The sequence below is a fragment of the Protopterus annectens genome, chromosome 2.part1 (assembly GCF_019279795.1).
Source record: "Protopterus annectens isolate FY-2018-M chromosome 2.part1, PAN1.0, whole genome shotgun sequence".
NCBI lineage: Eukaryota > Metazoa > Chordata > Ceratodontiformes > Protopteridae > Protopterus > Protopterus annectens.
The window spans coordinates 1841723441-1841737566 of NC_056729.1; the positions used below are offsets into that span (position 1 = coordinate 1841723441).

At 41.7% G+C, this 14126-nt stretch overlaps 1 protein-coding gene across 2 annotated transcripts in view; it reads left to right on the top strand.

The window, feature by feature from the left end:
* Positions 1-1210: 1210 nt before the first annotated feature.
* LOC122794659 (probable carboxypeptidase X1) overlaps positions 1211-14126 on the top strand; it is a 1175708-nt gene continuing 1162792 nt past the window's right edge. Inside the window, exon 1 of one of the 2 annotated variants that reach the window (XM_044063283.1) lies at positions 1211-1627. In XM_044063283.1, the coding sequence (XP_043919218.1) occupies positions 1270-1627 (358 nt within the window). In that variant the 5' untranslated portion in view covers positions 1211-1269. The remainder of the gene's footprint in view (positions 1628-14126) is intronic. The other variant, XM_044063284.1, reaches the window with a different exon arrangement.

Here is a 14126-nt window from a genome sequence, read left to right on the forward strand (position 1 = left end):
TGTATGTGTATGTATACAAACACAAACATGGTGCACACACACACACACACACACACACACGTGCAGGCAGTTCACATTTAACTTACTTATTTCTTTTGGCAAAAAAAAGTTTTGCTGGTGCCAACATCAGATTACTTATTTTGTTTTGATGTTATCTCATTTCAAAACTTTGTTTGGAAAATTAGATATATTATGACTCGGGCTTAGTTTTATGCTCATTGTCGAAATTACACATCTTTTTTATCCACGTAAGTGAATAAAATAAATTGTGGGCCTTTTTTTGACCCAATCTGAGCCACACAAGATTAATGATAAATGCAAGGACACTTCAGAGGTGACAGCCAACCAACAGTATTTTTTTGAAAGTGGATGAAAATTTGAATTTACGCCTTGAAAACATGCACAGATCCAGACAGAACTTGCATACTCCACACTGACAATATCCAGAGATCAGGGCCAAACCACAATACTATGAGACAGAAACCTTAACCAGTAAACCATTGGGATGCTGACATCCATTAGAGTTGTAGTAATGCGCTGATAATCATGAGGTAATCTGGCAGTCCCTAATGCGTACTCAGTGTTACAGTTGTTTATTCCTTTCCTGGCCAGTATGTTTCTTTCAGTGGATGTTGCTTAAATGTGACCTATTGTTTTAGTTGTTGTTGATGCCTTTATACAGTATTATCAATACAGCTAGATTTTTATTTGACTGATGATGCCTTTCTTAATATGTTCACTGAACTTACATGTTAATGCCTCATATTTTCTGGACCAGGTTTTGTATAAAAATGATACTAATTGCCAGGTTTGTGCACTGTATTAATAACATTTTTAATAAACATTTAAAGTGATCTAATTAAATGCTACAAAAATGCTGTCAATTCATTATTGCAAAATATGTATAATAAAATGATGTGCTAATCAACAACTGTAAATTCTTGGGGAATTTATTGTGGAAATCTATAATTAAAGTAGAAATATAGCTAAGTTTAGGAATTCACAGTCCAATGTTGTTATGCCCAGTGAGCTTACAAAGTCATTAACCAAAAAAGCTCTAGTACATCAGCCTGAACATAAATGGATTTTGGAGATTAAAGGGTCTCTGCTACTCTGAACAGTGTGGTAATTCTGCTTTTCAAGTCTTGGAATTTCAGAGGGTGGGATTTGTAAGGAATAGGGCTACATTCCCACTTAATGGGGGGTGGATTAAGTTAGCTTTGGAGCTGGAGAGAAACACTTTCATACCAGTGCTTTTGTCCAGCAAAGATGCACAGAATTTTGTTGCTGTACCTCTCGACATTTCTTTTGTTGCTGTTGATATTCATCAACTGTGGCTCAGATGGGGCTCCTGTGACAGACAGCAGTATATTGGTGACCAGTGGCAGTGCTGAGAGATATGCCTGGGAGAATCAAACTGGAACTGAAAAGTGGACTGGAGCTGATGGTGGTAATGTCACAAGTAACGGTAACAGAACCAGCACTGGAAAAAGCCACACAGGGCATGAAACAGTAACCAGCACTGCTAGCAGTGTGCCATATGGCAAGGAGGATCTGGAAGAGCCGGTGTCAAAAAATGCCGAGAAAAGGCTGCAGCTGCCAAAAGGGAAGGTGCCGGCAAAGTCAGGTAAGTGCTGTGTCTTAGAATCCTTAACACTCGACACACTGCCTTCTGCTGCAGCGCAGGGCTTTATTTTAATACAGTCACGAGTGCTGTCACAGTACTGATTCTGTGGGCATGTGTTGGAAACTAATACACTTAGCATCTGCATGCAGGTGGCTGCCAGGTGAGTGTGCTGTTTTCAGCTTTCACTGCTATTTCTGTTTGCCTGTGCTAGACACAGCATCCACTAAGTTAGCATGTACACACACTGCATGCACGAATGTCTCCCTGTCATAATGCATTCTGTCATAAGTTGCATATTATTACAGCTCCTTTCCCTGTTATGTCATATGAAGAATTGTTTGTCCTTTCCATTTTTGGAGTAAAAACTCCTATGGCCTGAAAAGCAAGCAGAACTTTTGCAACTTATGAAGAGGCTTAACTTTCCAAAAATTTTCAGAAAGGTGTTCTTATCAGTGACTGTCTCTATACATCACTCAAGACTATGTGTATTTGACAATATGAAAATGAATGTTTTATGAAATATCTGAATTAATCCTTTATGATTCTGACAGTGCCTAAGAAACCTCTGCATTTGTGTGTGTTTGTAATTTGACCTCTGCCATAGAGTGTTCAGCTGTCCATGAACTCTAAATGTTAGTGTGAAATCCAAGGTCAGAGGTCATTTGTACAAAGTCTGCATTCTAGGAAGTCTTTAGGGGACTTAAACTTCTACTGGTGGCAGGCTTTTGGTATCCATTTAAAGCAGTCCTTATGGGAAGCAAATTGTAAAATGTCATTATTGATGAGTGTTTCTTATAATATTTACATCAGTCCCTGCAGAAAAGCTTTCAAGTGCAGTCGTGGCTTAATGTCTTCAGTGAGTAAAGTTTTGTGGGTTCATCTTAGGTGGTCTTTACAGAGAAAGTTAACCATCTCATGGAAAATTCCCTTCCAGAATGAGTTGTACTAACTAGTTGCCTTCTGATGATAACTACTTTGGTTGTGTCAGAAGAAATCTGGAACATTTTATTGTCCTTCTATTTGAAATGTGTATTGCAAAAATCTCTGTGAGGAAAATAATCTATCCCTCCAGCATGTTCTGTTTATTGTAGTGACAAGGTTGAGGTCCCTAGAGCATGTCTCTCAGAGAAATTGAGATTTCTTTAGGTGTAGGATGACCAAAAGCTATTGTTTTGACATAGCTTTGCATGTTAGGCAGAGATCACCTCGGAGTAGGTGATATGCTACAGAGTAAAGCTGGAGTTTTTTGAGATGGACAGCTCACAGATAGATGTTGTCCTGTTCGATTCTCAGCTAGAGCATCTTCTGTGTGGAGACATGCATGAATGGGTGTACCTTCGTTGAAGGTTGTGCGTCAGGGCTGGCAACTCGGCACATAAAAATCTACTTCCAATCATTAGCGGACCGGAGTTCCGCTGTGGCAACCCCTAACCGGGAAAAGCCGAAAGACACAACAACAAAAGCATAGGGCATCTGTTTGAGGCCTGTGATCCTCTTTGTGAGGTCATAGGCAGCAATCTACTTAACACCGAATGTGTGATAAGAGACCTTGGGATCCAGGTGGACAGTAGTCTCTCCTTTGATAGTCACATCGCCACAGTAGTCAGGAAGTCCTTCTACATGGCACACCTCATCATAAAAGGGTTCTCATACAGGAAAAAAGAGGTCATTGTTCCCCTCTACTCGACACTCATTAGACCCATTCTAGAGTACAATGCTCCTTTTGGAATGTACCTCATAAGACATCTGCAGCAGCTGGAAAGGCCACAGAAGTACCTCACAAAGAGGATTACTGGCCTCAAACAAATGCCCTACACTGACCGCCTCAAAAAACTCCAGCTTTATTCTGTAGCATATCTCCTACTCCGAGGTGATCTCTGCCTAACATATAAAGCTATGTCAAACCCAGAGCTGTTGGACATGCTACACCTAACGAAATCCCAATCCCTCCAAGCTACACGCTCTAGGGATCTAAACCTTGTCACCACAATAAACAAAACACACTGGAGGGATAGATTCCTGTCCCAGAGACTCCCTATACTCTGGAACAAGCTACCCATCAATGTCAAGCAAAGTTCTTCATTAGCACTCATCAAGAAAAATCTTGATGAGTGGATGGGAAATAGGAAATACACCCTGGGGATCACTTCTGTGTCTCTGATCAACAGTGGCACAGGAAAATAATTTTCTTCGGTGGTGTAAGCCATGGAACCTTGTTGGCTAGGCTTACGTAGGCCCTTGGGCTGATAGCCTAGTACCTACCTATGAATCTATGAACTTCTTTATTTTTTTTTTTATTTATTTCAGTTTGATTACCGGGGAAGTCCACTGGGCCATGAGGTACCCATTTTCAGTGGAGGCCCGGGGAGAAAAGCTCCAAAGGCAGTACAATCAAAGTTACAAATGAAAGATAAAAATATAATAGAGGTACAATAAAAGTGTGGCCTTTCCAGCTGTTGCAGATATCTTGTGAGGTACAGTCCAAAAGGGGCGTTGCACTCAATAATGAGTCTAATGAGAGCCAAGTAGAGCGGAACATTGACCTCTTTTTTCCTGTATGGGAACCCTTTTGTAATAAGGTGGAAGAAGGATTTCCTGACTACTTTGGTGATGTGATTATCAAAGGAGACTACTGTCCACCTGAGTACCAAAGTCTCTTATCACACCTTTGGAGTTAAATGGACTGCTGCCTATGTGGTAGTTCATGGGTACAGAGTTTTTACCAAAGGGGATGACAATGCACTTTTTTGGCATTCTGCTTGAGACTATGTCTCCTGAACCAGGCATCTGTGTCAGTGTGGCCCTTCTGTAGGATGTCCACGTCATTTGGGGACTCGACTATGGCAACTAATTTGCAGTCATCTGTGAACTTTGTCAGCCAGAGGCCCTCTGTGTTAGTCCTTACTTCAGAGAAGTAGAAACCAAACAGGAGAGCACCCAAGACTGAAGCATGTGGTACTCCACTTGTCAATGGTTTGACATCAGATTTAGAGTGTGCAACTTTTACAGTGTGGGTTCTGTCTGTGAGCCAGTTGACAACCCATCTTGTGACATATGGATTTATACCCAGTTTAGTGAGTTTATCTATAATTTCAGAATGAGCGATGGTGTCAAAAGTCTTGGCGAGGTCAAGGTAGGCTGTGTGATCCATCTTAGCCTCGTCCATGGCTTTGGTGATTGTTTCAATGAAGTCTTTCAAGTTCAGGAGGCATGATCTGCCTTTCACAAACCTGAACTAGGTGGGGTCTAGAGTTTGGATGTTATCAATGTCTTTTTTTATGAGTTCCACGATGACACATTCCATGGCCTTGCACACCAGGCTCATCAGGCTAATAGGGTGGTAGTTCCCAGGGTCTGTGGTGGTTCCTCCTTTGTGGAGTGGAATAACTGTTGCTGTGTGCCATTCCGTGGGTATAAAGCCTGACATGAGGTCATGACTGAACATGGTGCTTAGGTGGGGAGGCTAGTTCATCCTGAAGTTTGTGTAGTATGCACCCTGGGATGTTTTCTGGTCCCATGAAAGCTGTGTTCTTGGCTTTGGAGAGTGCAGTTTTTACCTGTGCAGTTGTGATTGCAGGGGCTCTGTAGTCTTCCGGTATAGTTATGGGCCCTTTAGGGGGTGAGAGGGAGGTAAAGTTAGTACTGAACCTATCAGCCAAAATGTTGGCGATATCAGTTGGTTCTGTAATTTTCATGCCATTGTGCTGTAACTCAGAGCAGATCTGGGTGTTGCCATTGAGATTATTGACATAGCTGTAGAATGCTTTGTGGTTGTCCTTAGAATCAGTGGCAATCTTGTTTTCATAACTAGCTTTGGAGGATTTTATCAGGGATCTCAGCTTTTTGCTGAGGCTGATCAGGGAGCTCCTCCACTCATGGGATTTTACCCTCTTCTGCAACAATTTCTTCCTTTTGTTATAGAGTTTGTTTATAGCAGGGGACTTTTTGGAGGATAGTGTCTTGGTTCTGTTAGGGATAGCACGATCCATGCACTCATGTAAGTGCTTATAGAGTGCATTTGTGTAGGATTCGGCAGTCATAACTGTATTGTCCATCTGCATAGGTGTCATGAAGTTTGCAACTTCTGTCTTAAGAAGCATGAAGTTGGCTTTGGAGAAATTTTTTACAGTGGTTTCCTTAATGGGGGTGGGGGCGGTATGTGGATATCTAAGGTGATTAGCTTTTAGTCATCTCTGATCAATGAAGAGTTGAATTCAGGTGTGGAACACCGGTCGCTCATGTTGGTAATGACTATGTCTAGGACACTGTTGCCCCTGGTGGGGGTGTGGATAAGTTGATCCAAGGCATTGGAGTTTATGAATTCTAGATTATGGTGTTTGGTTGAACCCTAATATTTTTCAGTATATCAAGAAAAGAGGAGAGGGAATCCTGAGGCATGGTGTGGGATCTGTAGCAAGCTACAATTTGGATTGCAGTTTTGCCCAGAGTTAGTTGCATTTGGATAATTTCAGATGCATTATGTTGGGCAACTAGCCTGGAGGTGTGGATATCCTTAATGAATATGGACACACCTCCACCTTTGGTGTTCCAGTCCAGGTTAGATGGCCAAAAGGTATGGTATGAGTTATAGCCTGGTAATGCAGGGGTGCTCTCTAGAGCCTTGAACCAGGTCTCAGTCACTGCACAGATATCGATGTTCTCCATTTTAAGGAGTGCCTTGAGTGAGTGGATTTTGAAGGTTAGACTTCTAGCGTTGAGTAGCATTACTCTAATTTTTTGCTTGTCTGTACCTGTTACAGTGTTGGTCTGTCTTTTGAACCTTGCCTAAAAAAGGCACTATAGGGGCGACATGAGCCTTAATCCAGAATCCCAGGAGTGACAGGTGCAGGACATCTCTGGCAAAGCATCGTGGCCTGTCAACCATGTTGTCCCAGGCAGACAGATACTGGATCCCCTTAGAATGACACCAGAAGATTAGCCAATTGTAAAAGTCAGTCATTTTGTCCTTGTACTGCGGTATCATTCTAGGTGAAGGTAGGATGCTACTCAGGGCTAGGGTCATACCTGTCTGGATTACAGGATCAAAGAGCTCTTCTATGTCTCTTTTCATGCAGTCCAGGAAGGTACATCTTAAGTTGTTCACACCAACATGGACAAGGACTGAGTCATATTTGTACATGTGGAGTGACCTGAGTGCATGGGTTATGTGGCTGATCATGGCACTTGACAGACACTGGCACTGTTATAATACTGTGCTAGTACCACTCCAGCTCAGACACTGGCACTATTATAATACTGCACCAGTACCACTCAGTCTCAGACACTGTCACTTTTGTAATACTGCACCAGCACCACTCAGTCTCAGACACTGGCACTGTTATAATACTGTATTAGTACCACTCAGTCTCAGACACTAGCACTGTTATAATACTGCTGAGTACCACTCAGTCTCAGACACTGGCACTGTTATAATACTGCACCAGTACAACTCAGTCTCAGACACTGGTACTGTTATAATACTGCCGAGTACCACTCAGTCTCAGACACTGTCACTGTTATAATGCCGCACCAGTACCACTCAGTCTCAGACCCTGGCACTATTATAATACTGCACCAGTACCACTCAGTCTCAGACACTGTCACTGTTATAATACTGCACCAGTATCACTCAGTCTCAGACACTGGCACTATTATAATACTGCACCAGTACAACTCAGTCTCAGACACTGTCACTGTTATAATACTGTACCAGTATCACTCAGTCTCAGATACTGGCACTGTTGTAATACTGCACCAGTACCACTCAGTCACGGACACTGTCACTGTTATAATACTGCACCAATACCACTCAGGCTCAGACATTGTCACTGTTGTAATACTGCACCAGTACCACTCAGTCTCAGACACTGACAGTGTTATAATACTGCACCCATACCACACCATCTCAGACACTGGCACTGTTATAATACTGTGCCAGTGCCACTGCAACTCAGACACTGGCACTGTTATAATACTGCACCAGCACCACTCAGTCTCAGACACTGGCACTGTTATAATACTGCACCAGTTCTACTCAGTCTCAGTCACTGACAATGTTATAATATTGTATCAGTACCACTCAGTCTCAGACACTGGCACTGTTATAATTCTGCACCAGCACTACCCAGTCTCAGACACGGGCACTGTTATAATACTGCACCATTACCACTCAGTGTCAGACAGTGACACTGTTATAATACTGCTCCAGCATTACTCAGTCTCAGACACTGACAATGTTATAATACTGCACCAGCACCACTCAGTCTCAGACACTGGTACTGTTAAAAAACTGCACCTGTACCACTCAGTGTCAGACAGTGACACTGTTATAATACTGCTGAGTACCACTCAGTCTCAGACACTGGCACTATAATAATACTTCACCAGTACCACTCAGTCTCAGACACTGTCACTGTTATAGTACAGCACCAGTACATCTCAGTCTCAGACACTGACAATGTTATAATTCTGCACCAGCACCACTTAGTTTCAGTCTCAGACACTGGCACTGTTATAATTCTGCACCAGCACCACTCAGTCTCAGACACTGGCAGTGTTATAATACTGCACCAGTACCACCCAGTGTCAGACAGTGACACTGTTATAATACTGCTCCAGCACCACTCAGTCTCAGACACTGACAATGTTATAATACTGCACCAGTACCACTCAGTCTCAGACACTGGCACTGTTATAATACTGCCGAGTACCACTCAGTCTCAGACACTGGCACTGTTATAATACTGCACCAGTACCACTCAGTCTCAGACACTGGCACTATTATAATACTGCACCAGTACAACTCAGTCTCAGACACTGGCACTGTTATAATACTGCACCAGTACCACTCAGTCTCAGACACTGTCACTTTTATAATACTGCCGAGTACCACTCAGTCTCAGACACTGGCACTGTTATAATACTGCACCAGTACCACTCAGTCTCAGACTCTGGCACTGTTATAATACTGCTCCAGCACCACTCAGTCTCAGACACTGGCACTATTATAATACTGCACCAGTACCACTCGGTCTCAGACACTGGCACTATTATAATACTGCACCAGTACAACTCAGTCTCAGACACTGGCACTATTATAATACTGCACCAGTACCACTCAGTCTCAGACACTGGCACTATTATAATACTGCACCAGTATCACTCAGTCTCAGACACTGTCACTTTTATAATACTGCACCAGTATCACTCAGTCTCAGACACTGGCACTGTTATAATACTGCTCCAGCACCACTCAGTCTCAGACACTGACAGTGTTATAATACTGCACCAGTACCACTCAGGCTCAGACAGTACTCTAATATTGCAGGTACACCTCCTCTTGAAGACTTTATATTAGAGCATTTGTGCCAGTTGTGTCTCGGGTACTATTATTTTACAGTATCTGTAGCATGTTCTCACATGCTGCTCTGCTATATTGCAGTACCTCGTGTCAGACACTGTTAGTACAGTACCTGTAATAACTCCTCTAAGACATTGCTGTATTACCCTCGTGTCAGACACTGTTACGACAGTACCTGTAATACCTCCTCTAAGACATTGCTGTATTACCCTCGTGTCAGACACTGTTACTACAGTACCTGTACTACCTCCTCTAAGACATTGCTGTATTACCCTCATGTCAGTCACTGTTACTACAGTACCTGTAATACCTCCTCTAAGACACTGCTGTATTCCTGTACTGCTGCTCCTGCTCCATATCAAGCATTGGTACATTACATTACCTGGTTCTCTCCCTTTCAGGTACAACACTGGAGTACTAAAACCTTCCCCCTTGAAGTGCTATTATATTACATTACATATGCCACTCTGTCTCAGTAGCTGCTGTATTATATTACCAGTACCTTTCAAACTTAAATTCTGTTATATTACAGCTCTGATATTACTCCCTCTCAGACAATGTTATAATACAGTACTTTTACCTCTTCCCATTAGGTATTGGTACTGTAGACAGTACCAGCAGCTCTCTTCCAAGACATTGTTACTCTAGCACCAATATCACTCCCTCTCTTAGAGAATGTTATATGCAGTACTTAGGTTCATAAATTAATATGTATATACTAGGCTAGCTGCCCTTGTGGGCAATTTTAAGCCTAACTAATTCCTCTGAAAGTGAGAATCAAACATTGTACCTTTTGGTTGTGAAGTAAACACCTCAACCATTATACCAATCCCCAATCCAAACTTTATAATTTTAGATTTGTATGCAAGTACTAGGCTAGCTGCACTTGTGGGCCATTTTAAACTTAACCAATGTCCCTTAAAGTTGAGGATCAAATGCTGTACCTTGTACCTGTGAGGTAAATACCTTAATCATTCTGCCACCTTGTACCTGTGAGGCAAACACCTTAATCATTCTGCCACCTTGTACCTGTGAGGTAAACAACTTAATCATTCTGCCACCTTGTACCTGTGAGGTAAACACCTTAATAATTCTGCTACCTTGTACCTGTGAGATAAACACCTTAATCATTCTGCCACCTTGTACATGTGAGGTAAACACCTTAATCATTCTGCTACCTTGCATCTGTGAGCTTAATCATTTTGCCACCTTGTAATTGTGAGGTAAACACCACAATAATTCTGCTACCTTGTACCTGTGAGATAAACAGGTTAATCATTATATCACCTTGTACCTGTGAGGTAAGCACCTTAATCATTCTGCCACCTTGTACCTGTGAGGTAAACACCTTAATCATTCTGCCACCTTGTACCTGTGAGGTAAGCACCTTAATCATTCTGCCACCTTGTACCTGTGAGGTAAACACCTTAATCATTCTGCCACCTTGTAACTGTGAGGTAAACACATTAATCATTTTATCACCTTGTACCTGTGAGGTAAACACCTTAATCATTATATCACCTTGTACCTGTGAGGTAAACACCTTAATCATTCTGCCACCTTGTACCTGTGAGGTAAACAGCTTAATCATTATATCACCTTGTACCTCTGAGGTAAACACCTTAATCATTCTGCCACCTTGTACCTGTGAGGTATACACCTTAATCATTCTGCCACCTTGTACCTGAGAGATAAACAGCTTAATCATTAGGCTACCTTGTACTTGTGAGGTAAACACCTTAATCGTTCTGCCACCTTGTACCTGTGAGGTAAACACCTTAATCATTCTGCCACCTTGTACCTGAAAGATAATCACCTTAATCATTAGGCTACCTTGTACCTGTGAGGTAAACACATTAATCATTCTACTACATTGTACATGTGAGGTAAACACCTTAATCATTCTGCCACCTTGTACCTGTGAGGTAAGCACCTTAATCATTCTGCCACCTTGTACCTGTGAGGTAAGCACCTTAATCATTCTGCCACCTTGTACCTGTGAGGTAAACACCTTAATGATTCTGCCACCTTGTACCTGTGAGGTAAACACATTAATCATTATATCACCTTGTATCTGTGAGGTAAACACCTTAGTCATTATATCACCTTGTACCTGTGAGGTAAACACCTTAATCATTCTGCTACCTTGTACCTGTGAGGTAAGCACCTTAATCATTCTGCCACGTTGTACCTGTGAGGTAAACACCTTAATCATTTTGCCACCTTGTACCTGTGAGGTAAACACCTTAATCCTTCTGCCACCTTGTACCTGTGAGATAAACAGCTTAATCATTATATCACCTTGTACCTGTGAGATAAACACCTTAATCATTCTGCTACCTTGTACCTGTGCGGTAAACACCTTAATCATTCTGCCCCATTGTACCTGTGAGATAAACATCTTAATTATTATATCACCTTGTACCTGTGAGGTAAGCACCTTAATCATTCTGCCAGCTTGTACCTGTGAGGAAAACATCTTAATCATTCTGCCACCTTGTAGCTGTGAGGTAAACAGCTTAATTATTATATCACGTTGTACCTTTGAGATAAACACATTAATCATTATATCACATTGTACCTTTGAGATAAACACCTTAATCATTCTGCTACCTTGTACCTGTGAGGTAAACACCTTAATCATTATATCACCTTGTACCTGTGAGGTAAACACATTAATCATTCTTCCACCTTGTACCTGTGAGGTAAACACCTTAATCATTATATCACCTTGTACCTGTGAGAGAAACACCTTAATCATTCTGCTACCTTGTACCTGTGAGGTAAACACATTAATCATTATATCACCTTGTACCTGTGAGGTAAACACCTTAATCATCCTGCCATCTTGTACCTGTGAGGTAAACACCTTAATCATTATGATACCTTGTACCTGTGAGGTAAACACCTTAATCATTCTGCCACCTTGTACCTGTGAGGTAAACACTTTAATCATTCTGCCACCTTGTACCTGTGAGGTAAACACCTTCATCATTTCTGCCACCTTGTGCCTGAGAGATAAACACCTTAATCATTATATTACCTTGTACCTGTGAGGTAAACACCTTAATCATTCTGCCACCTTGTACCTGTGAGGTAAACACCTTAATCATTATATCACCTTGTACCTGTGAGGTAAACACCTTAATCATTCTGCCATCTTGTACCTGTGAGGTAAACACCTTAATCATTATATCCCCTTGTACCTGTGAGATAAACACCTTAATCTTTCTGCCACCTTGTACCTGTGAGGTAAAAACCTTAATCATTCTGCCACCTTGTACCTGTGAGGTAAACACCTTAATCATTCTGCCACCTTGTACCTGTGAGGTAAACACCTTAATCATTCTGCCACCTTGTACCTGTGAGATAAACTCCTTAATCATTATATCACCTTGTACCTGTGAGGTAAACACCTTAATCATCCTGCCATCTTGTACCTGTGAGGTAAAAACCTTAATCATTATGCTACATTGTACCTGTGAGGTAAACACCTTAATCATTCTGCCACCTTGTACCTGTGAGGTAAACACCTTAATCATTCTGCCACCTTGTACCTGTGAGGTAAACACCTTAATCATTCACCTTGTACCTGTGAGGTAAACACCTTGATCATCCTGCCACCTTGTACCTGTGATGTAAACACCTTAATCATTATATCACCTTGTACCTGTGAGGTAAACACCTTAATCATTCTGCCACCTTGTACCTGTGAGGTATACACCTTAATCATTCCACCTTTGTACCTGGAGGGTAATCACCTTAATCATTCTCCCAACCTGTACCTGTGAGGTAAACACCTTAATCATTCTGCCACCTTGTACCTGTGAGGTAAACACCTTAATCATTCTGCCACCTTGTACCTGTGAGGTAAACACCTTCATCATTATAATCACCTTGTACCTGTGAGGTAGATATCTTCATCATTCTCCCAACTTGTACCTGTGAGGCAAAAACCTTAATCATTCTGCCACCTTGTACCTGTGAGATAAACACCTTAATCATTCTGCCACCTTGTACTTGTGAGGTAAACACCTTAATCATTATATCACCTTGTACCTGTGGGGTAAACACCTTAATCATTATATCACCTTGTACCTATGAGGTAAACACCTTAATCAGTCTGCCACCTTGTTCCTGTGAGGTAAACACCTTAATCATTCTGCCACCTTGTACCTGTGAGGTAAACACCTTAATCATTCTGCTACCTTGTACCTGTGAGGTAAACACCTTAATCATTCTGCCACCTTGTACCTGAGAGGTAAACACATTAATCATTCTGCCACCTTGTACCTGTGAGGTAAACACCTTAATCATTCTCCCACCTTGTACCTGTGAGGTAAACACCTTAATCATTCTGCCACCTTGTACTTGTGAGGTAAACACTTCAATCATTATATCATCATGTACCTGTGAGGTAAACACCTTAATCATTATATCACCTTGTACCTGTGAGGTAAACACCTTAATCATTCTGTCACCTTGCACCTGTGAGGTAAACACCTTAATCATTTTGCCACCTTGTACCTGTGAGGTAAACACCTTAATTATTCTGCCACCTTGTACCTGTGAGGTAAACACCTTAATAATTCTGCCACCTTGTACCTGTGAGGTAAACACCTTAATATTTCTGCTACCTTGCACCTGTGAGGTAAACACCTTAATCATTATATCACCTTGTACCTGTGAGGTAAACACCTTAATCATTCTGTCACCTTGCACATGTGAGGTAAACACCTTAATCATTTTGCCACCTTGTACCTGTGAGGTAAACACCTTAATTATTCTGCCACCTTGTACCTGTGAGGTAAACACCTTAATAATTCTGCCACCTTGTACCTGTGAGGTAAACACCTTAATATTTCTGCTACCTTGCACCTGTGAGGTAAACACCTTAATCATTATATCACCTTGTGCCTGTGAGGTAAACACCTTAATCATTATGCTACCTTGTACCTGTGAGGTAAACACCTTAATCATTCTGCTACCTTGTACCTCTGAAGTAAACACCTTAATCATTCTGCCACCTTGTTCCTGTGAGGTAAACACCTTAATCATTATGCTACCTTGTACCTGTGAGGTAAACACCTGAATCATTCTGCCACCTTGTACCTGTGAGGTAAACACCTTAATCATTCT